The sequence below is a fragment of the Toxorhynchites rutilus genome, chromosome 2, assembly GCF_029784135.1.
Source record: "Toxorhynchites rutilus septentrionalis strain SRP chromosome 2, ASM2978413v1, whole genome shotgun sequence".
Lineage (NCBI taxonomy): Eukaryota > Metazoa > Arthropoda > Insecta > Diptera > Culicidae > Toxorhynchites > Toxorhynchites rutilus.
In genome coordinates this window covers 192,313,040-192,337,022 of record NC_073745.1, presented here as the reverse complement: position 1 = coordinate 192,337,022, position 23,983 = coordinate 192,313,040, and the positions used below count along the sequence as shown (strand labels likewise).

The 23,983-nt window shown below is 39.3% G+C and overlaps 1 protein-coding gene across 6 annotated transcripts in view; it reads left to right on the top strand.

The window, feature by feature from the left end:
- Positions 1-2,278: 2,278 nt before the first annotated feature.
- The window catches only part of LOC129765512 (AT-rich interactive domain-containing protein 2), a 31,120-nt gene continuing 9,415 nt past the window's right edge, over positions 2,279-23,983 (top strand). For 3 of the 6 annotated variants that reach the window (XM_055765904.1, XM_055765903.1, XM_055765902.1), the window contains exons 1-5: positions 2,280-2,642; positions 3,167-5,291; positions 16,535-16,741; positions 16,844-16,984; positions 17,263-17,673. In XM_055765904.1, the coding sequence (XP_055621879.1) occupies positions 2,443-2,642; positions 3,167-5,291; positions 16,535-16,741; positions 16,844-16,984; positions 17,263-17,673 (3,084 nt within the window). In that variant the 5' untranslated portion in view covers positions 2,280-2,442. Of the gene's footprint in view, positions 2,643-3,166; positions 5,292-16,534; positions 16,742-16,843; positions 16,985-17,262; positions 17,674-23,983 lie in introns of all 6 variants that reach the window. The other 3 variants (XM_055765905.1, XM_055765906.1, XM_055765907.1) reach the window with 3 other exon arrangements.

Here is a 23,983-nt window from a genome sequence, read left to right as displayed (position 1 = left end):
GCTAGCTTAAGTGAAGTCATCATTCGCGTAGTGATAGATGATAATCCGTCCTACTTTGGGTTCCGGTTCCTCTGGATCCACCGAATCCAGACTTGAAAACTGTGCACAATATTTTTGATCAAATCTCAAATCAAAATAGAACAGAAGTGTAAAAATGTAAACATCTGTCATCGATGTCGAGAGTAAAGTTTATCCAAATACGGTCGTATTACAGAAAAGCTTTTTCTATAACGACGTATCGTGAACGATGAATGGATATACGGATACGGCCGTAAATGAAAATAAGAATATATCTCTAAATTTGAGTTTCTTCGATCGGTAAATTTGTTTTTTCATAAGAGAACGACAACAAAGACTTGATAACAAGATTTGGTTAGAGGGTGACACCCTAGCCACTCGTCCGGGTGTCACATAGTCACGGTACGCCTCTGGTGTTTTCACTGGTTTGGGCGAACTCAACTTTAGCTGCTCTATTACATTCATCAGCATATCCTGGTTGGGAATTTGGTCACTGTGCGAACTGGCCATTTACCAGGAGTCACCCAATGCGCGGCAACTGCCACCACGACTTACCTCAAGAACGCTGGCTTCGCAAAATGATGATTTCATTCGGTTATTGTCACCCACCACACGAACGATGTCAGCAACGAAATGGACTGGTTGGGAACCGAACGGAAAGCCGACGGTTGAGGGGTGCGTGGATGGTGTGTCGTTACTCACATATCAGTATGATGCATGTTGAGTAATTATATGATTGGCAGTTTAATGCCACACAGTCACCTACAAATAACCGGATAATATATTACCGCACAGTAAATTTCTTACCCGTACTACTAGCTGGTACAATTGAAATTACAGCCGATTCATCGATTCCAGCGGATGTATTGTTGCTATCAGCACGGTGAAATTTGAAATGATGACTGATTTTCTTTGCTGTTGCTAGAAATCACAATCATCAAAGCTACTAATACCGTGTAGTAAAATGTATCAATCGTTTGTAGCGATGCGTATTGCATCAGACATTCATTTTACATAGGTTGGTAATATGTACAGAAAATATTTACATTCTACTAATATTGGCATTGCTAAAGATGTGGTAGCTTCTTTTAGTAACAATTTTTATGGATGTATGGGCTGAGCCAAATCTCAAGACAACGCGAGTTGGTTTTTTTCGCAGCAAAAGTTTGGGAAGTTCTCCCCAAGGGCGTGACTTTAGTTTGTCAATAGGTGAGATTTGAAGTCGTGCCCTCAAATGTTATCGATTCGGATATCAAAAAGGAGCTGAAAGTAAGGTGGCTTCCAGAATGAAGCAAAAAACTTAGTTTTCTCACGTCACTTGCCTCGCGGAATAGAGGGGTCTATCTTCCTTCGCTTTTTTGCAAGTGATCTCACGTTTCATTCTGAAGCTTGTTTTTCATTCCTTCACATTGAAGACAAATTTACGCGGATTTTTGCGAACTTTTTGCGCTAACTAATCGGAACCAAGACGGGTCTATGGTACTAGGTGAGGCCGTTTCGTCACTAAGTAGGTTAGGGGAGCGGTATATGAAAACAGTACGGAAAATGCAGAAGGGGAATTATTTCCTTAAAGCGAGAAAGAGACAGACTGATCTCGAGCGAGCTTGGGCATAAGCTTATTGTGTTTTGTTTACAAACAAAACACAGTAGACTTCCAAGATGGCTGAAGAGTGGTTTTAGCAAGTTGGCCCACCTTAGGATATACTTCTACGCGTCTTGATCGGAACGAAGCGCGGGATCTCTTGCGAAAGAGCGAAAAAAGATAGAACTTTCCAAGCTTTTGCTACGAAAAAATATGAATTCGCATTGCTTTGGCAGTTGTCTCTGCCCACATCAGATTAGACTTTTCGCAAAAATTTTAGTTCAAATTGGTTCTCAAGAACCAATTTCGTACCTGAAAAATGCGAAAAAAAGTGCGAGATCAACAAAAATGTAATGGAAAAACCAGCCGGGTGACGTCTTTAGAGAATCCCCATAGAACTGACAGGAGCCAACATATTGGGTATCCCACTGACATTTTCCCTTTATTTTCATATGAATTGGGTATCCCACTGACAGTTCTGCTTGAGATTTTGCTAACGATCCTAGCATCAATCATAGCACCCGGCTGGGAAAAACCCAATGGCGATAATATTGCTTATTGCATATTACTAGTTGCTAGTTGTTTATTGCTCCGGCGTGCGAGCCGCCTGAAAATTGAATTCACTCCATTGCTGCCTATCTCTGAAATCAAGGCCACTAGTTTTGTTTGATATTTGCGAACTGGCACCACTACTCGGGTGTCAATCAACAGCTAGAAGACAGCAATGCGAATGAACGCCGCTTTGTATAAAAAGCAATTTTATTCATCAAATTACAGCAAAAGTTTTTGTAAAATTGTGGAACAACAGTATACGGCTTGTGCACTAGAAAGTGCTAGTAAGAATGACGACCGATGGTGAGAATAAAGTCAAAATAGAGCGACGCAATCAGGACGAAGAGGATGCTCTGTTGAGTCAAAACAGCTGTGGCGGAACCCCTGCGAAGGAAACCGGCGGCAAAGCACGAAGCCGCACAAAACTTATTTTTGAAAAAGACAAAACTAGTTTCATGCAGGATCTACAGGCATTCCATGAAAAATACGGGTAAATATAGCTGCGGAGGTAGAACGCTTATTTTTGTTTGATATGACCATTACGAATACATTTACCACAATGTATAAATTGCTGTGTTATGAATATATCTTTAGGAAGAAAATATGCTTATTTCGCACCAAGTAGTAAAATTGCAAAAACAAAATGTGATTAAGCAATGATTTCGACATATAATTTCTTAATGCAATTAAGATCGACGCCTCTCGAGAAAATAATAATAATAATAGTGTTTTAAGTAAATGGTAGAAGGTAATATTCTACATTCGTCAGACATCCATATTTCACCCCTTTACACATACAAAAATCCTATATGATTGTAGAAAAATAATAGAATGAGCATTTCGATTTTTTTCAATTCTATAAATTATATTAAAAATGTGATATGCACATTTAGGTCCATCTATTCCCTGTAATAACGATAAACCACTTAAACATTGTTCGTTATTCCTCGTTTGATTTGTAGCATGTGTATTGGAAAACTTCATGCACTCTAATGATGTTTTGTTGTTTTCCAGCACGCCCTTTCTTCATCCTCCAAGAATCAGCGGCCACGATGTCGACTTACATCGTTTGTATTCGGTGGTCATTGCTCGTGGAGGATGGCTAAAGGTCAATTCGCGTGAGGACTGGGATGAAGTGATTGATGATTTGAAGTTGCCCAAGCGCTGCGTCAATAACGAAATTGTTGTTAAGCAGATCTACATCCGATATCTTGATAAATACGAGAGAGTCAACTTCCACGGCGAGGAAAAGGATCCCATTGAAGAAGAGGATGACGAGAAACGACACAACAGAAGATGGTCGGTCAGAATGTTACATTCCGTGCCTGCAGTATACAATCATTCACAGCACAATGTTCCCGAATCGATGAGAGCATCGTCGAACTTATCTTGTGATTTGTACAAACCTAGCGAGTATGACAAATTGATACTCTCCTTATTGTCACCGTTGCCAAATGAGCAGGATTTTGCGATTAATGTTTGTACTTTGATGTCAAATGAGAGCAAACATACTTTGAAAGTGGATAAGTGTGCAAAATTAATATACGTCCTCTTGGCACACGCTGGCGTGTTCAATCACTACACATTGCGCGAGATGTTTGATGAGTATTACACGCACATTAGGAAGCATTCCTTGCAGCGATTTTGGAAAAATTGTTTATTGGAAAAGCCACATATATTGGAGCTGTCCTATGAGGACTGTTTTCTAAAGATGGAGCTGGACCCAACCGAACTTATCAAGAATATTTACAGCGAAGAAGCGGAAATGGATGATGATGATTGCGGTAAACTTAGTGTGGCATCTCTGAGAAGTTTTCTCAGTTTAGGAACAGGACTAGGCACAAATGATTACATTGGTCAAAGAATTCAGCAAATCGCCTCTATATTCAGAAATCTTAGCTTCAACGATGAGAACATGACGGTTTTAGCCAGGAACAATTATTTTCTGAAATTTCTGATAATGTGTGCTAATTCTCGTTGGGGAAATTTACATCACATGGGTTTAGATATGTTGGGAAACGTTGCAACAGAAATTGAAATCAATGATCCTCAAACGGATGAGGTCAGCAGATGTTTGATATCAACAATCTCAGATGGATTAGAAGGAGCCGATCGAGGTATCATTTTGAGCTGCTTGGAAATTTTGAGCAAAATAGCTCAGAAAGAAAGCAATGAAGACAATCTAAATCGCTTCCTGAATCAGAAGAATTACGATCAAATTTGTCTGTTTCTAACGTTGAGCGATATTATGCTATTGTTATATACATTAGAGTGTATTTACTCTTTGACATCGATCGGTGAAAAGCCTTGTAATGCGATAATGCACGTTACCGGTATCATAGACACGCTCGTTTCACTTGTAACTGTTGAGGCTCAAAGCTATGGACCAGACGCCTGTATTTTGATGAGGGTAGTGGAAACAATTCCTGGAAATCTGGCAGGCTATTACCCAACGAATCCAAGTTCAACCACAGCCAGTCATCCTCCGAGTCCTAACCCGACTCTGTTGACATTGCATTCTAAAGAGCAACCTTCCTTACCAACTCCCAATGTTCCAATGTTGCCAGAAATCCCAAAGATTCCTGTACCTACGAAACCGTTCGTTTCTCAATCGCAGCAATTGATAAACACCCAAAGCAGTATTCAAGTTACTAACGTGGCTCATCCAGCGGCATCTCAATCGCCACAAATACCAATTAACATAATCAGTCGCAATGATCCAAATCATACTCCTGCAACGCCACCGAGAATATCCAGCTCAGCAACACCGGTTCAATTGACCAGCGCTTCGTCGCCTGTCCCGACGGGAGGACCGATCACGGTTGCGGCGAAGCACGCACAGCAACAGCAGTCACAAGAGAACGAACAGTTTGCCTATGCCTGGCTGAAGGCAACCTTCGAAACAACTGCTTCGCTTGCAAGCAAAATAGAACAGAACGAGGTGTATAAACTGTATTTGGCTGCGAACACTAAAATTGGTCGTAAAGCTGTGGTGCCTCCGTCTCATTTTCCACGCTGTGTTAGAACGGTGTTCGGAGGAACGGTCGGGCCAACGCAAATCCGTATCGAACAGAATGGCACAGAAACGAACAACTTCTACTACGAGGGCATTAATCTGCGTGCGAAGTCAGTGGCAATGGTAAGTGTTGTTTACTTGGTTTGGAAGCGATCGTAGTTACATTTAATCGATATGCGCTTTATTCCCTCCAAATACCTGTTAAGAAGTAGGGGACGTGCGGGTAATACGGACAGTTATATGAACATGTGGTTGATTTGTATAGTTACATTTTGAATTTCCGATTTCTGTTAATGAGAACGCCTTCTACTTGTTATTCTATAATATTTAAACCGCCCTATAGCAACGAATATTGATCAAAAGTGGAAAAGGGAAACAAAAACCGAAAATCATATATGATTCCGCGTCTGGATGTAGTTTTAGCGGCTTCGGTATTAACCATTTCGAGTGGTTTAATATCAAAAATCAATTCGCTGATGGTTATATTTCGGATTGTGAGATAATAGAGGAGCGATATTAGGTATGTACGGAAAAGTAAATTCATTTGTGAGTGGAAATTCAAATTCTTAGAGTAATTGTACTGGTGGGATGGGATGAGTGAGATGGACTGTGAAAAGTCTGTTTTATCTATTACTAATGGCGGGTTTACATTAGGGAGATCTATAGCTATAGATGGATTTATTCACGTGAAAATAAGTGTAAACGGGTGAGAATAAATATGATACACTTATTCGAGGTATATATAATTTGAATAAATTCAGCATATGTAAACGCTTGTGAATTTCTCACTGGTGAGAAATCACTAAAGTTGGATGCAGTTCTACTTTAGGTGAATAAATTCACCGAAAATATGAATATATTCATTATAGAAGTTCACGCTAGTGTAAACGGTTGATGCGATTTCTATAAATCTCATCATATTTCTTCACATGAATATATCACTGGTCTAAACCCACCCTAAGGAGTGCCTCGCGTCTATAAACGGAAATCAAATCGCCAAAGGTGGACTATTTAGAAGCTGACTGGAACCAAAAGCAAAATAGTTGAGAGCGCTGTCCTGGTGGAAAACAACACCATTCCTATTATAGATTTAGCGATTTCTGCTGGCCCCGGTAGAAACTATCCAGTATCGGTTCGCTAGTGTTGTCGTCTCCCTTGACCCCCTATCCAAGCTCGAGCAAAAATTTCAAAAAAATTTCTATTATAGATTTCTTGCCGCTTCTGGTCAATCGCCTGTTTCAAACGGTCAAGCTGCTCACAGTAGAAATCCGAGTTGAGGGTCTGGCCATAGTTGAGCAGTTCATAGTGGATGATTCCCTTCCAATCCCACCAAACACACAGCAAAACCTTCCTGGCCGTCAATCCGGGCTTGGCGATGGTTTGGGCCGGCTCACCGCGCTTCGACCACGACTTTTTTCGCTTTAGGTTGTCGTACGTGATCCACTTTTCATCACCAGCCACCATCTTCAAAAATGGATCGAGTTCATTCCGTTTCAGCAGTGCATCGCAGGTGTTGATTCGGTCTAAAAGATTTTTTTGCGTCAACTCGTGTGGCACCCATACATCCAGCTTTTTTTGGAATCCAATCTTCTGCTAATGGTTCCAAACGGTTTTATGGTCTATACCCAGTTACTGGCCAATCGAGCGAGTGCTCACATGCCGGTCTGCTTGGATGATTTCAACGATTTTATCGGTTTCCACGACGATTGGCCTACCAGTACGGGGTGTATCTTCGACAGCCACCACACCAGTACGAAATCGATCAAACCAACGTTGTGCTGTGCGAATCGTTACAGTATCGGGTCTATAAACTACACGATTTTTTTCGGCCGACTTCGTTGCAGTTTTACCTCGTTTTACCTCGAAATTCGTAAAATATGGCGAATTTCTTGCTTGGGGACTCCATCTTTGACGCGCTATAACTTGAGACTGAAAAGGACAATCACAACACTGTTGAAACGACACTTGTTGCACAGATTGTCGTCTTTAAATAGCCGTATAGTATGACCCGATGCGATAAGTACAACACAAGATATGTTTAAGTGTTGCCATATACAGTAATCGTTCGCTAACTGGTCCTGGTTTAACTGGTCTGCTGTTTAACTGGGCGAACGTTAACTGGTCCTTGGACCAGTTAAAAAGCAGAATTTCGTAAACAATCGACGCCATATTCAAATGGAAGATTTGCTGTGAGGGGCATTCGAATGTAATTTTAAATGTCATGAAAATTGACATTATTTTCGCACGACAAAAACATTGATTAAACTACAGAAAAATAATTTACTCAAATCATATGTCATACCTGTTGTCGCACTCAATGCGAAACTTCCATTGGAATCCTTTTGTTTATCCAATTACAGGAACAATGCGAAACAAACAATTCATTGAAGTTTCCCTCGATTTTATTTGACGTTTAACATGCCGGACCAGTTAAAACGCGAATGTCGATAAGTGGTCTTCCCTTTTCGCCCAGTTAGTGAATGTTTACTGTATTGACAATATACGACATTTCTTCTTCCCCAACCCAATATTATAAAATTCCGGATTTTTTAATTTCTGTTTTAATGCATCGTAACATTCGGTTGGAGCGAATTTCATGATTTTGCATTAGACAATCTGAAAAATGTGTTTTAAAAGCGTAAAATAAGTCTTTTAAACTCGTCCAAGATTGTGTGGAGAGTCTTTTATCGTTGATTCGTGCAAAATAACGGCGCTCAATTCCATTGCAATTCAGAAACAACTTGAAAATTGTGACTCTTTCGCAATACATGCCCGTAGTACCAAATGCTTCGTATACAGCCGATACACAAGAACATCTTGTTGGATTGATGGACTTGCTATCAAAGCGGTGAGAAGAATATTCAGCCCAGAATTTGATGGACAGTGAAACAGCATCGACATCATATCGAATATCATCTTCATCTAATTTTAGTAAGAATTTGGATGACATGAATATTGAATTCGACTATGGGTACTCCGTCGATGAAGCAAAAACTTTCCTCGACAGAACAGAACAAAATTCGTTGTTCTATATAGCTGGTTACATCAGCGGGAAAGAACAGTGTAAGCAGTGTAACAAGCAAGGATGGAAAACAAGGGAGCATGATGTGATTTACGATTAATCGCAAACTGCACACATCGCAATCTGTGCAAACTGCGACTAACTATTAATCCTCACCCATCATAACCAAATGATTTTCTCTCGGTAACTCTGAGTTGACCAAAGCATTGCTAGACTGAAACTAGTTCGAATAATTGAGTTACTCTCCTTCCTCGTTTTGTTTTCAACTCCTAACAAGAATTTGCTCCATGGGAATGAGTGTCTCTATGACGTACGATTCTCGCTCTCTCGTCCGGGCGTTCAATTTTCCTTTCCGAGCGCGTTTACTTCGATGAAACTGGGTAAAATAAAAAATGCGCTACAGCAGATAGGACGACTTTAATGTTTCATGTTTCACAGAGGATTTCTCAGATGGTGTTCAAATTAATCTACAAGAGACTACAAACAATAATCCCCCTCAAATCACTAATTTTATGAGTTAATGTAAACGCGTTATTGGCCAAGGCTATTACGATATCGAACACGTGGTCTTGCGAGATATATTTTTCCGTCTGCCCAAATACAGACCACTTTTTTCGGGGCCGAGTAAACTGGTGTCTAGAAAAGACCTTGATTACCTTGAATTAATGAAAAAAACATAAATTAGCGCAAATATGTCAACATGTGTTTTTTTGTGTAAGCACGTAAATATTTGCTCATATTTTTTTCGGATTGTGGCACTCTACATAATTTGTATGCAGATAGACTATCCACAGTTTGTGGGGGGATGCAATACTCATACAACTCAAATGGATAATGATTATCTGCTATCACAAAGCTGAGAAATTTTTTGACGTTTTGTTTTACTATTGATTCATTCAAAAAAAAAAGCTTTATTTTTAAATGTTTTCTTATCCTGAGACTGGCTCACCATATTGCACTGCTTCTAAAACCGTAGGCTAACTTCAAGGATATTTTTTATTCATTTTCGGAGAATAATCAATAGAGTGCCGTGTTATTAAACATCAGAATAATAGCAAAAACAATATTACGATCATAAGGTGTTGGACAGGTTATTCCAGACGACATTGGAATATATTCCATCTGATCATCTTTAGAAAGGTTAATGACCTTCAAAGGATAAATTTATCTTGAGCACATTGAATTGATGTTCATGACTTCCTGTCGGACGTTTATTCGCTCTGATAGTAATTGTGTGGTCCTCACAAAGCATATATTCCAATGCCGTCAGTTCACTGAAATTATTCGCATACCGTTTGATGATAAGGTAGGATGTTGATAATCATTTGCTGCGATACCTATTGTTCCAACAGTATTCATTCGACAATATGAAGACTGAATACCTGAAATTAACCAGATTCAACCATGCAAATCTGCGGTCAAAGCAGTATGTACACTTGAGAGATGCAACAAGTTTGAAGGGATATAAAAAACATTAATCGTTCGATAAATCTACTGCCACATATGTCGGAAGTCCACGATACATGAATATCATACGTCCATACTAGTTCATTACATTAATTCGCAACGAAGAACATAACCACACAGAATTGAATTAATCAAATATGTGATCCGTTTTATCTACAAAATAAAAAAGGGTCTGAAATTCAATCGAATTCGAAAGGTATTTCATGAAGTTACTAATTGAATTACTATTGGAAAAAATATTTGGAGAGAAATGTGAATGTTCAGAATTATTGGAACGATTTTGGGCGGGATGAGATTCGCCCAAATCTGCTGGTAATAAAATTAATCAATTGCATCCATTACCCGTCTGCTGTTTATCGGGCGGGAGACGACAGCAAAATAAAATCGACACGAGACTGAGTCAGCCACTCACTGCGGTCTGTGCAATAGAGAATTAAAAATCCCTCGATGAGTGTCGTAAGATTTCAGTTGATCGTCTCTTGTTACACTTTCCGATCAAGAACTCATCATCCGCTCTATGGAATGGGATTAATCGTTTGTGGCTTGCACTCACGATAAAACTTGAGTAGTAGAAGTAATGCTTCGAGAGTGCAAGCAGTGGGGATTCCGCTCTTATATTGCTTTTTTGAGATCTTGGTAGCTCACAGTTCCAAGTATTCTCTCTGTGTACATATGAAGAATAAAAGAGCCTCGCCTGCTGGGGGTGATTTAAAAACATCCGACTAGAGGGATATACTTATTCATTGATCGTTGAATGTGATTTTTTACCATCCCTGGTAACAAGAGATTGCTAGTCAGCAAAACACAACCTGTATTGTATCAACCTTCTCTATTTTCATATTTACGAACTAGAGCTAACAACTCTCCCATCTGCATAGTGAATGATGAGACTTTCGATTTCTTCTTAGGGTGGGTTTAGACTAGTGATATATTCATGTGAAGAAATATGATGAGATTTATAGAAATCGCATCAACCGTTTACACTAGCGTGAACTTCTATAATGAATATATGCATATTTTCGGTGAATTTATTCACCTGAAGTAGAACTGCATCCAACTTAAGTGATTTCTCACCAGTGAGAAATTCACAAGCGTTTACATATGCTCAATTTATTCAAGTTATATATACCTCGAATAAGTGTATCATATTTATTCTCACCCGTTTACACCTATTTTCACGTGAATAAATCCATCTATAGCTATAGATCTCCCTAATGTAAACCCGCCATTAGCAATGAAAATTATATTCCGAAATATGAAATCGCATTAGGGACCTAACGAAGCTAAATTGACAAATGAGTGTTTTACCGTTCACTTTATTCCATTGTGAAAAAACATATACATAAACTTGTATATAATTTCTTCACATTTCCTTTAAACTAAATATCGTAATATTCATTAAATTCGCTATTTCTAAATTAAATTCAAATCCAACGCTATTTATTTTTATTGGTAAAATATTGTGTGGTATTTGGAAGAAAATGAAGTAATCGGTCTTTTTTTGTATCTTTGATATGTATTTTATCGCTCTACATAGGGACTGTGTCAGTTAATTCCCATTCTCATGTTTTGTTTTGTTTGTTTTAAGGTGCCAGTAGGGGCTTATTGACAGGAGCAAAGAGTTGATTTTATGATCTGCGCAAGTTATGAAAGTGAAAGTGAAAAAAGGAAATCGAATGTTGATCACGAATGGAATCATTAGGGTTTGGGTTATTTTCTTAAGGAATATAACATAACAAAAAGTTTTTTTTGACATACAACTACGTCTTTCATTGAGGGTGAAAAATCACGAAACAGGTCACGTTTTTATGAAATAAAGTTAACGTTAATAACTATTTTTGTCGTGAACGGATTCTGGCGGTTTACATTCCTATTTCCTCATACATTTGTTATGTCCATTTGAGTGCTTTCCCGAACAGAGCTGTCAATAACGAGCAACTTTTCGACGAACAACGAAGCGGAAATCATAAGATGTAAGGTCTCCATGAACAAAGGAAAAGAAGAAGAACGAAGGAGAATATTTGCCTAGAGTATAAACAGTGGATCTCACAGAGGAAAAATTTCATTCTTCGTGAGAAAATGACTGAACAACATCGTTGCTGGGCGAGCTGTACGGCGAGGGGTCGAATGCGTTTCTCAAGGCAATGGGGGTGGAAGAGTAATATGATGGATAAAGTAAAGTTTTCCAAGGGCATTTTTGAAGGTTAGAGACGAATGAACTGAAGAAGTTTGAAGTCTCAAGCAAGGAAGGAAGGTATCGTTCTGTATTCAAAGCAATGAATATCGCTTGTTCTTCCTTGTTTCGTGTCATCACATGTCTTCGTTTACTTCGTTACTTACAAATTACTCACTCGCTGATGTCTCTAGCATTGCAATCGTTGCATTGAACTGACGCAATTGCATTAATGTATTGAGCTACACAATTGTGTGGGGAATCTTCAAGCTCACCAAGAAAATAAATGTTCTGGAATTTTGTCAGTGATTTGGTGATTTGAGAAGAGCGCACAACGGAGATAAGTGTTTGTATATTTAGATGCTTCAAGCCATCGATATATAGATAGTTGTGTGCGTATGTGCGTGCTTCATTACCCGTACGTAAAAATAGTGCATCTTCGATTCGAAACCACATTTGTAATAATAAATATAAACGAGGAGGGGAGATAGCGGGAGAGAATTATTTACGCTAGGGTATTAGTAATGAATCTCTGCTGAGGCAAATATTCAGCTTTTGTCCAAGCAGTTAACATTGTTTGTTTTCTGTCATCATAAAGGCTTCGTTGGTGCCTTTGACATTGCATCAATGCATTGAACTGACGCTATGGTGAAACAGGCGTTGAGGTTGTGCACCAAAAAAATATTTGGGGAGTACCAAGTTATTCAAAAAGTTATAAGTGATTAATTTACTTGGGTTCGCGTGCAGATAGAGTTTATTTCGGTTATTTAGTCATCAAGACCGTAAATGTCGTTCTGGATTTTTGTATGTGATTTGGTTTCGCTTGCCAGTAGCAAAACTTTCTCCACTGAGGATGAAAGCTGCGCTTATTTCGAGCATGTATTGTTCTGCGAGCACAAGAATGAATCAACAAACAATTATCGTCAAATGATTCCACAATATAAAAAAAAAATTCAGGGCGACCAAACTGGTAGAACGATTATTTCATATTTTCATAATATATTTCCATTATTTCATAATTATAAAATAATATCCGCAGTTATAAACAAGCGACTTGAATTAAACTACAGCGTAGTTCTACGTCAACAATACGGTCGTGTCTTGAACACAACCTCCTATAATTTTTCTAAGTTGTGTTAGGGTCACAATTAAAAAATGTTTTTCTACTCTAACTTCTATATTTCAAATTCTACGTGCAAACTGTTTTCAGAAAACTTTTAGAGATTACAACGACAAACATTTTTCGATGCAGAACATGTCAGTATTTCAACTTTACTCAAAGTTATTGATTTCTCAAAATCTCATCATTTGTTTGTCTTTCTTTCTGGGGCAAACATAAAAAATGTTTATTGGCGGCATTAGAAAGAGCATATTTGACTCTACATAATGTGGTATTTTCAAAACTATGTTATTTTTTGTATTTGAGTAATTTAATGTTGAAAACATGAATTAATTATTAATTAATAATTATTAATTATTATTAATTAATAATAATGAAGGTCCCGCCTCATTCCCCTACATAGGTTTGAGTTGGTCGATTATCTAGTTGATAATTAATTAATTCATAACAAGTTTTACAAATAAAAACGAACTGATTTAATTTGCAGATATGAAATCACCTCTTTGTGATATCGGTATTTCACTTAGCTTCGTCTATTCATAAGTTTCTTCGGACATGTTTGTAAGAAGTCACAGCAAATCTTTCAGTTCAGTCAAATCTCAAGAAGAAACGCTTGCTGTCCCGTCAAGCTATCCCATAGCATCTTCTGAGTTCACTGTAACCTGACTGCCAAAATTGTCAGACTATTAACTCTTCAGATTAATCGAACATTTGACCCGTTGGATGAATTTCAGGTTGTAGCCTATCCCTTCATTCTGACGGTTGTCTGCTTGATCCTTCAGAAATAGCTATTGAGCCTTCTTTACTTGACAACAGTCTCGTTCCCTCGATCTTAAACGAACCCCAATCATAGTTGTACTTTTTTTTTAACGAAACTAACATATCCAATTCCACAATAAGAACAAACTCTACCATGTTCCAATCGTTATCACAATTCAGATTTCTCATGGCTGCATTATCGCGCGCGTGCTCAAACTTATGTAGACTACTTTCTATTTTTTTTCTCTTTTCATTTCTATAAACATACAAAAAATCCTTCATTATCATTGGGACGAAGATGGCAGTTCATTCTTTCATACACATACACAAACACAATTCGTTGAAAACAACTTCGTTCATTACAATTTAACCATTTATATTACATTTTTTATATGTGAAATACACTGTCGTTTAAAATCCACTAATGTGGTTGCTCTTTTAATGTGCCTAGGCATCGAATTGAAATAAGTTACACCTTTAAAAAATAGGGAGTTCTGTGTGATGGAGCGCTCATTTCAATGTTGTCAAAAATAGGGCGACCAAAATTTTTGGTGAAATCAAAAATCTAACTTTCTTATCTCTATAGTTAGGGTTACTCATAGTTCGACAATGTTGTAGCCACATTTATTTTAATAAATTTTATAGAACAAGAAAGTGTTTCTTTTAATATAACTGATTTAGCACTTTTTCTCTAAGTTGCATTCGGGCAACCATGGAAAACGGTTTTTTTGGTTTAACTTTCATATTTCAAATGCTACATCAAAAATGTCTTCGAACGACTTTAGAGCTTACCAAGCCAAACATTTTGCGATGCATATCAACAATATCTGAATCCTACTCAATGACAAAATGTCAATGTCAATGTCATTTCAAAAAGTCATGATTTCAATTTGAGATTACTCAAATACAAAAAATAACATAGTTTTGAAAATCTCACATTATGTAGAGTCAAATATGCTCTTTCAAATGCGGCCAATAAATATGTTTTATGTTGGCCCCAGGAAGAACGATAAACGAATGAAGAGGGAGTATTTTTGGAGAACAAATATCAATAACTTTTAGTAGAGTTGAGATATTGACAAGTTCTGCATCGAAAAATGTTTGTTTTAATAAGTTCTAGAAGTCTCCTGAAGACAGTTTGCATTTAGAATTTAGAATATAAAAGTTAGAACAAAAAATCAGTTATTTCATAGTGACCCTAACGCAACTTAGAAAAAAGCGCTATATTGGTTATTTTAATAGATAGAAAAGTGTTGTTCCACAAAGTTGCTTAAAACAACATTGCCGAACTATATTTAGTATATCTATAAAGAAAAGAAAGTATTTTTTTTATTTCATCGAAAATTTTGGTCATCCTATTTTTGACAACAAAAAAATTAGCGCTCTATCCTATGCAACAACTTTGTCGAATACCGTTTTTGTCTAGAAAACAACTGTCAAGATGAAAATTTCCATCAAAATGCGCGCAACCATTGTGCATTGAAGACAATTAATATGGAATAATAGCTGACGAGGCGCGACCAGCCTATTCTAATGTGGGTATTGCAACAATGTCTCCACGCGTGTGCCAGATTGGGAAGGTTTTCGCTCGCTTATACTCTGTCTGCAATCGATAACGACCAAATAGGAGAAGGGGGGGGGGCATAGTGGTCACCCTAAGTAATAAGCTCATTTTCGGCGTCCACATACCGCTTCAATTCGCGTTCTTCGAAGAATATTATAGTTCAACTCATTGTTGTTCAAGATAGCAAACGGCTTTTACTATAAAAAATTAAAATAGTACATTTTTCTTCATTAGGAAAAAGATGAGAAATCGAACATTTATTTTGCTTGGAGGTAAAATGGTCACCTAGTGGGGGCAAAGTGGTCACTCTAACATATCAAGCTAAATGGGTTAGATTTATGCGTTTTGTCGTTCAAATTTGTTCAAATCATACTTGATATATGAAATAAGCTTGGTCTATTGACCATTCTCATGCGTACGAAAATGTAGTAAGAAACACATAACGTTCCGCATAATGAGGCTTGATTTAGTTGTAGTGGCATATTTTCCTAGGGCCAAAGCCACAAAAGAAACCTCTTCAAGAGCAAAATGTGATGAGGTTTATCAGCTTTAGTAAACAGAACATTGTAAGTAGTTATTCACCTACGATCACTTTGACCCCAAAGTGATTTCTATGCTGATTAATCGCTGAGATCAAACAAAATATCTGGTCACCTATCCTATCATATGTGAACAGTGATCCAAACTGATGATTTTGTGAATATACCGGATTGAAAAAACTAAATTTCACGAGAAATTCCTTAGATACCATGAGGTTAGAACTACGACCGAATTGCTACCGAGAAAGTAATTTCTGTTTTTATTTATATTTTGACATGCGACAGCTCTACTGAAGTACAGGGTGACTCAAAAGTCATTAAATTATTCAAACATAATGTGATTGTCAATACGGCATCTATAGTCAATAGTTATACTACCAAACAAGCAGGTGACCACTTTGCCCCCCATAACCAATTTGTCCCCACTACCCCTAGCTGACGTTGGAAACTTCTTGGAAAGGGCAGTAACAAGGGAGCTTGTGCTACTCACAAACACATTTGTCTCCTTACTTCTGCGAAACGCAAGGTGCGTTTAAGTATTTAATTTTTCCAAATTTTTCGTTTTTTCTTCCTGTCATTAGGTTTTATATAAAGATTTCCGGGAATATTCCAAAATATTTCACATAAATTCAAACAAGATTCACAAATAATTAATCGTTCTAAATCTCATCTATTTCCTCGTTCTTACACAAACTTCTGCATTACGCAATTGTTTTCACCAGAATGCATCAGTAGAAAACACCACTGGTAATCTTACTATCAGCAAACAACCAAGGTCAACGCAACAAGGCGAAAGCAAAACAAATTTGATATCGAAAACTGATCCATCAAAACTTAACCAGCAAACATCCCTAGATAATAAACCGCCTCCGAAAACATCCCTTAGTAATAGTAATTCAAATCTAACAACTGCGAGCACAAAGCCTATGGTAAGAAAAGTTCTCACGCTTCACGTATTGTTATATCATCTAACCAAATAAATAATTCCAAAAATATCTGATTCGTCGATTCTTGCATCTAATTATCAACAGCAACAATCTAAGGTACAGCCAACCAAACCGTTGCTCCATAAAAATCCCCTTCAATTAGTCGGTGGTGGAATTGGCGCAACCTCTCTCACGAGCGGATCTTGCAAACAGATTATAACGAGCCAAGTCGGAGGCAAAACTGTGGTAATTAACCATTATAGATTGGTGTTACGAAAGAATTATTTGTCACTTTTGTTGAAATCTATCTTCTGTTACCAATAGAGGAGTTCACCGTTTTCTGTTTGCATCTCTATGACCATGTAGTGAAATTATGATTTATGAGATTAATGCATATGTGTACTGTCAAATTTCAAGTCTATGGTTGAGCCAGCTACATTATTACATTTTATGTTTATATATTATTCCTAGATGCGATTTTGTAAGTTTTGATTTGAACATTATCGAATTTTTCTATTTTCCAGCAAAATCAACAAGCCCAAATACTGCAGCAGGTTTTGACGTCTAGCTCGGGTGAACAAAAAGGCAACATCATTGTTGTCAATCAAACAACTATCTCACCCCAACCCTTGGGGTCTGTAGCTGCATCACCAGTACCTTCGCAGCAAACAACGGGCACTACGACGATTATGAACCAATCGGGTACAATCTCTTCAACTACGACGAATCCGTCAGCGTTGATCAAGAGCCTGCTCGCCAACAAGGTAACAACGGTGACGAGTAGTAGCGAATCGGCTGCTATCAGCACCACCGGCAGCATCGTCGTTCCGTCAACCAGTAGTTTTTCGTCTACTACCACTAGCAACACTAGCATCAACCCTTCTACCTCTTCTACTAGCAATTGTTTGATTGCATCGAATGTTAATGTGCATCAGGTAACTCTTACTTAGAGATAAACAAAAAATAACATTTTTACTTAGAGAATCCTTGTGTGCATGAGTGTGTGTGTCGTTTTCGAGTGTTCAAATTCAAACTGTAGAAGTAAATAACGAATGGATTTTTTTACTAACTACTTAAATTGATTGAAATTTGAATTGTTACTAAAACATGGCATGGTTTTGTGAAGCTTTCTCAAATAAGTTTTTACAACCTACGCAGCAATTTGCACAAATTGACATTGTCAATTGTTGGTTTTGCAGTATTTCAGCGATTAACAATTAAAAAACACTCGATTTTTCTCTCTCCATGGAACTCATTGCGTTGAAATAACGACAAGAAAGCCAGAGGTTCATGGCTTGGAAGAATTACCCTTGCAGTTGAAAAAAGATCATTGAATATTATGTGATTGATGCATTAATCATTACTTACTTACCTTTGTTAGAAGCTCAGATTCTTTGTGTGGACACCGACTGGACAACATCGTTGCTGGACGGGCTGGATGGCGAGGGATCGAGTGCCTTTCTCAAGGCAAGAGGGCGGAGGTGGTAGCGCTGGAGTAAAGTAGAGTAGAGTTTTCAAAGGGCCTTTCTCAAGGCTAGAGACGAATGAACTGCAAAAGTTTAAAGTCTCTATAATACAATACCTTCCTTCCTTTGTTAGAAGCTATAAACCTGAGCGGTCTGCAGCTTCCGCCTTGACCCGTGTCCAGGTCAAATTTGGGTACACTTCTCATCTCGTTTGTGATACTAGGTTGACTAATTCATCGAGAACTCCCTTGCGTCTCAGGGCTTTTCAGAGGTTATCGTGTGTTAGCGCATAAACCGGGCTAACTGCGGTTGGAATGGTTCTGGCTAAGCACACTGTGGAAGTTAAAAACACAAGAGGTTATAGTCCAAATTTTCTCTTTATTTCACTAATTACGCATCACTTGGTAAGTCACTTCCACGTTGATGGTAAGGAAAAAACTGGCAAAGATGGATGATCTGTTCTGCGTTCCCTTTGCATTTGTCAGAAAGTTGGTGGGGTTTTTGTCCTGTCGGCTTCGCTCGGCTCGATCGGGTGCTGTTCGTTGTTATGTTGCTGCTACATTCATCTCGCTCTCGCACGTGACTAGGTGATGCGATGGAATGGAATAGACAATAATTGCTTCGGGTGATGATCGGAAAATGTGTATTGTAGATAAATGGAGGTTTCAATTTATATCGTCCTGACATGTCAGAACACGTTTTGCGCTCGCTGCGCGTGGCGCGAACATTCTCCCGGGGCGAAATGTGACTAGTCCTTCTCTTCATTTATTTGTAATTACTCGTTGTCCAGAATAGAAAGATGAAATAATTTGCTTGTTACACGGCGAAACACTCCGGATGCAGTTTTTACATCTGCTACTTCAACTACTGTTTCATTATCTGGGTATACAGCTATGATTTTTCCCAACATCTATGTTTGGACACGTGTGTTGTTTTCAGCTATGATGACTATCATGCTCGGCTGTATGTGTGGACGTTTCTTCAAGCATTTTACACGAGTTTGTAGTTTGGAGGAATATTCCGTGGACCATCGCTTCCAAGAATGGTCCCGTAACAGGATGAGATATTGCCAACGAGATAACCGATTTGATTGGATGTCTAAATAAGAAGGTCTAGGTACTGGTCCCAACGGTTTTTTAGGATGAAGATGGGCTGGAGTTATTGACTCATATACCTCATTCGAAGCATCGGCAAACCCTATACGAGTGGAGTTTCGTTCAACTATGCATGTAGGCATGTGGAGTTCATTAATCTCCGGAAATGAGTCTCGAAACATAATCCATTCTCGAAGCAAGTTAGTATCAAATTTGTCTTCCCAATCAATTTTGGAGGTCCATATGTGCTGCATCAGTGTTTCAGCAAGGACCAGTATAGAGGAAACAAGTCCTAACGGATCAAACAATCTAGCGATTTTTGACAAAATGTACCTGTTAGTGACAAGCTTGTCATAACGGACATCACGGGCATTAGGAACTTCAAACCAGAAGCTATCAGGAATGGGATCCCACAATATTCCGAGCGTTCGAACTGATCGATACACAGAAGATTCATCGAATGTAGTGTAGGGTTCTCGATCTTTCACTTCCGTTAGAGCTCGGTTGCTGCTTGGATCGCTTACAGTTTCTCTGAATGGAAGGTGCACAACGAATTTCCCGGTTTCACGATGTGTTCGCTGGAAGTGCTCTTCAACTTCTTGATTTTCAAGATCTTCAGTTACTACGTTCGAATGTATTTCAGGTTGTTGCTGGCTGTTGTTGTAGGCACCTGTGACCACCCATCCAAACACAGTCTCTTGTAGTAATGGTAGATCATCACGAAGGCGAAATTTTCCCTGCATTATTACATCGAAGAAAAATTCAGCTCCAATTAATAAGTCTATTCCATCGGGAGTATCGAAGCTTGGATCAGCCAGTTGCAATCCAGATGGAATACCCCAGTTGGTAACATCGATCCTTGCAGATGGCACTGATCCAGTCACACGAGCTGCAATAAGACATTCCATCACTTTTTTTAAGTTGCTGTAGTTAGATTTAACTGTTACACATGTCCTTTTATTAATGACAGTTTTGGAGCCCCCGATACCAACAACAGGAATATTGGTAGGATGCATAGTTAGATCAAGAGTTCTCGCTACAGATTCGGTCAGGAAGTTGACCTGCGAACCAGAATCCAGTAATGCTCTATGCATATGGGGGTTACCATATCTGTCGAGAATGTTTACAGTAGCCGTCAGAAGTAAAGCTTGCTTTGTCACCTTCGAGATGCTGAAACAAGAAGTATTTACTTGGTTGAACTGTGATTCCGGTTCTAGTGATATATCGATATTTTCAGGATATGAGATCGGTTGGTGCACAGTAAGGGGTGGAGTAGTGAATTGGTTCAGGTGAAGTAAGGTATGGTGTTTTTTGGAACATTTGCTGCACGTTCGTTCGGATGAACATGCATGAACACGATGGCCTTTGCGCAGACAATTATAGCAAGCATATATCGATTTTACCTTTGCAATTCTCTCATGGATACTCATTTTTCTAAGTACTGGACACTTATAATTGAGATGTATTTCAGAGCACAAATCACATGCGACTCCAGATGGCGATGTAGCTGCGTTGGATGATCTTATGTCCTTTAACGGCATCGAAAATTTCTGCTGCATCGGCTTATCGATGGGTACGAAAGATGTAGCTTCACATCTTTCCAAAATTAAATAATGATTTTGCAGGAAACCAATTGTATTTTTATAGTTGGGCAGTTCTTCTTTGTTTAAAGTTTTCTCCCAGCTTTCACGCGTATCTCTATCTAGTGCGGAAGTCAAAATATTAACAACAAGAAGTTCTGAGATACCGAGAAGTTCCTGACCCATGAAGCGCAGACCTTCGACATGACGCGTACATTCGTCGATGAGATCTCGCAATTCTTTGGATGATTTCCTGGTCATATGATTGAGATTCTTGATACTCTGGATATGTGTATCTACTATGAGGCGTTTGTTATCGAATCTATTTTCTAGAATGCGCCACGCATGCTCGTAATTATTATCTCTGATGGTGGACGCATCGATGACACCACTGGCATCACCAATCAGAGCCTTTTCCAAATGGTACAACTTTATAGCATTTGATTCGGTGGAGGTACTCATAAGATCCTGAAACATAGCCTTGAATTTAGGCCAATTTCGGTATTGGCCATCAAATGTTGGCAAGGGAACACGGAGTGCTTGTTGATGAATTATCACTGGAGGCTGATTCCTACCTGTGGGGTTCTGCAGACCACCTGGATCTGTGACATGAGCTTGCAGAAGCTCCTCGATAGTGGTTGACACTAAATTGAAACGGTTCTCAAAATCACTGTAGATTTCTTCTTGAATATCAATCGCTTCATCGGGAATAATAGCCATTACCTTGCTGTGGAAACCGCTGAACTCCGAGTATGCCGCATCGATATTTTTAGTGAACGTTTTCAGCTGCGCCAAACTGACTTGGTTCCCTGCAGCCATAAGCGCATTCTGAACACGGACAATCTTCTGATTCACTTGGTCACGTTGACGAAATAGAGACGATAATAGCCTTTGGCTGCCAGAATCAATAGCAACCTCCCATTCAGCAAAACCTTTAAAACTTGCAGAATCATCCGCACTCTCTGTAATTATCGGCACTGTTTTAGAGCCTTCAGCACTGGTGGACCAAATGTTAGCGCATAAACCGGGCTAACTGCGGTTGGAATGGTTCTGGCTAAGCACACTGTGGAAGTTAAAAACACAAGAGGTTATAGTCCAAATTTTCTCTTTATTTCACTAATTACGCATCACTTGGTAAGTCACTTCTACGTTGATGGTAAGGAAAAAACTGGCAAAGATGGATGATCTGTTCTGCGTTCCCTTTGCATTTGTCAGAAAGTTGGTGGGGTTTTTGTCCTGTCGGCTTCGCTCGGCTCGATCGGGTGCTGTTCGTTGTTATGTTGCTGCTACATTCATCTCGCTCTCGCACGTGACTAGGTGATGCGATGGAATGGAATAGACAATAATTGCTTCGGGTGATGATCGGAAAATGTGTATTGTAGACAAATGGAGGTTTCAATTTATATCGTCCTGACATGTCAGAACACGTTTTGCGCTCGCTGCGCGTGGCGCGAACATCGTGGTAGAGGCGGTCGAAAGCTTTCTCATAATCGATGAGCACCAGATAAAGGGACTCTTGTAATACATTAATCTGCTCGATAATGATGCGCAGCGTAGCAATGTGGTCCTTACAGGCTCTACCAGCTCTACCAGCTCTAAATCTCGACTGCTGTCTTTCACAGGCATCTTGGTACTCATCCTTGCTCCGTTTAGGTATAGTAAAACATCATAGAGGAGGCGGAAGTTACCGGTTGTAGCGGCTCTCTCCCCCTTGTTAGGAAGAAATTCAGCTCACGATCGCTTGTCCCGTCGACACGAGCGCTTTACATCCAGGTCGAGGGAGCGATACCGACGACGAGCTGCATCTGTTCCTGTGCTGGTTCTTTATCGCTCTATCGCGGCTTTGGTGTCCCTTCTATCGTCTATCTTCTTCCAGGTGTCCTCCGAGATCCATACTTCCCTCCGGGTGCGCAGTTCACCCAGATTATTCTCGTTGGTTGCGATGAAGGCTTTATTGACGGCGGTCCACTGGTCCTTGACTCTGCCCCCAGCAGGAACATCCTCGGCTCGGGTCGCAAGTTCTCTCATCTATCCTAGACCGTGGCGTACCATGACGCGCTCAAAGTCTATGATGTCAGAACCTATCTTCGAGTTGAATTCGCCCATCCGTCTACGACGGCATTTAGCTGGCTGTAGTAGCTCTGCTTCTCCTGTGACTCGGCAGCGTAGTAGGGCTTCGCATCCGTGTTCTGAATCTGGTTCCGATCATCCTGTTGCTTATAGACTCCCACTTCAAGAGTGCCGCGTGGGCCCGCACACTGATCCAATTCCACAGTGGTGTGGAGTGTTGTCACCACGTATGCCAGAGTACAGTAGTACCTGTCCCGAAGGTAGCCGGTGTTCGGCCAACGGACTTCACTTAGCCCCAGCTTCATGCGTCTCGCCTCGCTTACTAATTGGGCCAGCTTACCCTACTGCGCCAGGGTCAAAACATTCCATGTTCCTATTCGTGCCCGGTGTTTCATGGTCAAAGTCGTTGCAGTTAAATCAGTCCGCATTGTTCTAACTTGGGTTTCCGTAATAGATTGTTGATTTCGGGTGCAATGGATTAGCCCAAGGACCCTGTCCTCCGCGACTGGTTTGACATCTTAGCTATAGCTTCGGGGGAAAAGCATTTCGTATTCAGCCAGACAGACGCTGCTTGAGTCGCACATCTATAGTGAACAGTCGCTCGGAGTTGATTGTAGTCCATTTAGTGCCACTCAGTCCGCACCATGAGGGGGTGAACTACCTTACGGGCTACAGGCTAAATTAATCATTACAATATATTATATTGTGACCACTAATATATGAAATAGTTCTATGTTACGACTATATGCTCTTTAGGATCTCGTTATTGGTTATTGGTAAGTTTACTTCTGTTATGTATAGAGTTCAGAATATTCAAATTCTATTAGACCTTGTTAAAAAGGTAATAAGGATTTTTCTTGGACCAATATTTTGGATGTGAGAATAATATTCGTCCCATTCTTCTAAAAATAGTCACATTAGCCTGTTTAAGAAATTAAAGGATAAATTAATCAAATCATGCTGCATCTGCAGCTCTATCTTCACCCATCATTTAGGTATTTTGCGGATTTCTTACCAGAAAATGCAAGCTTTGAG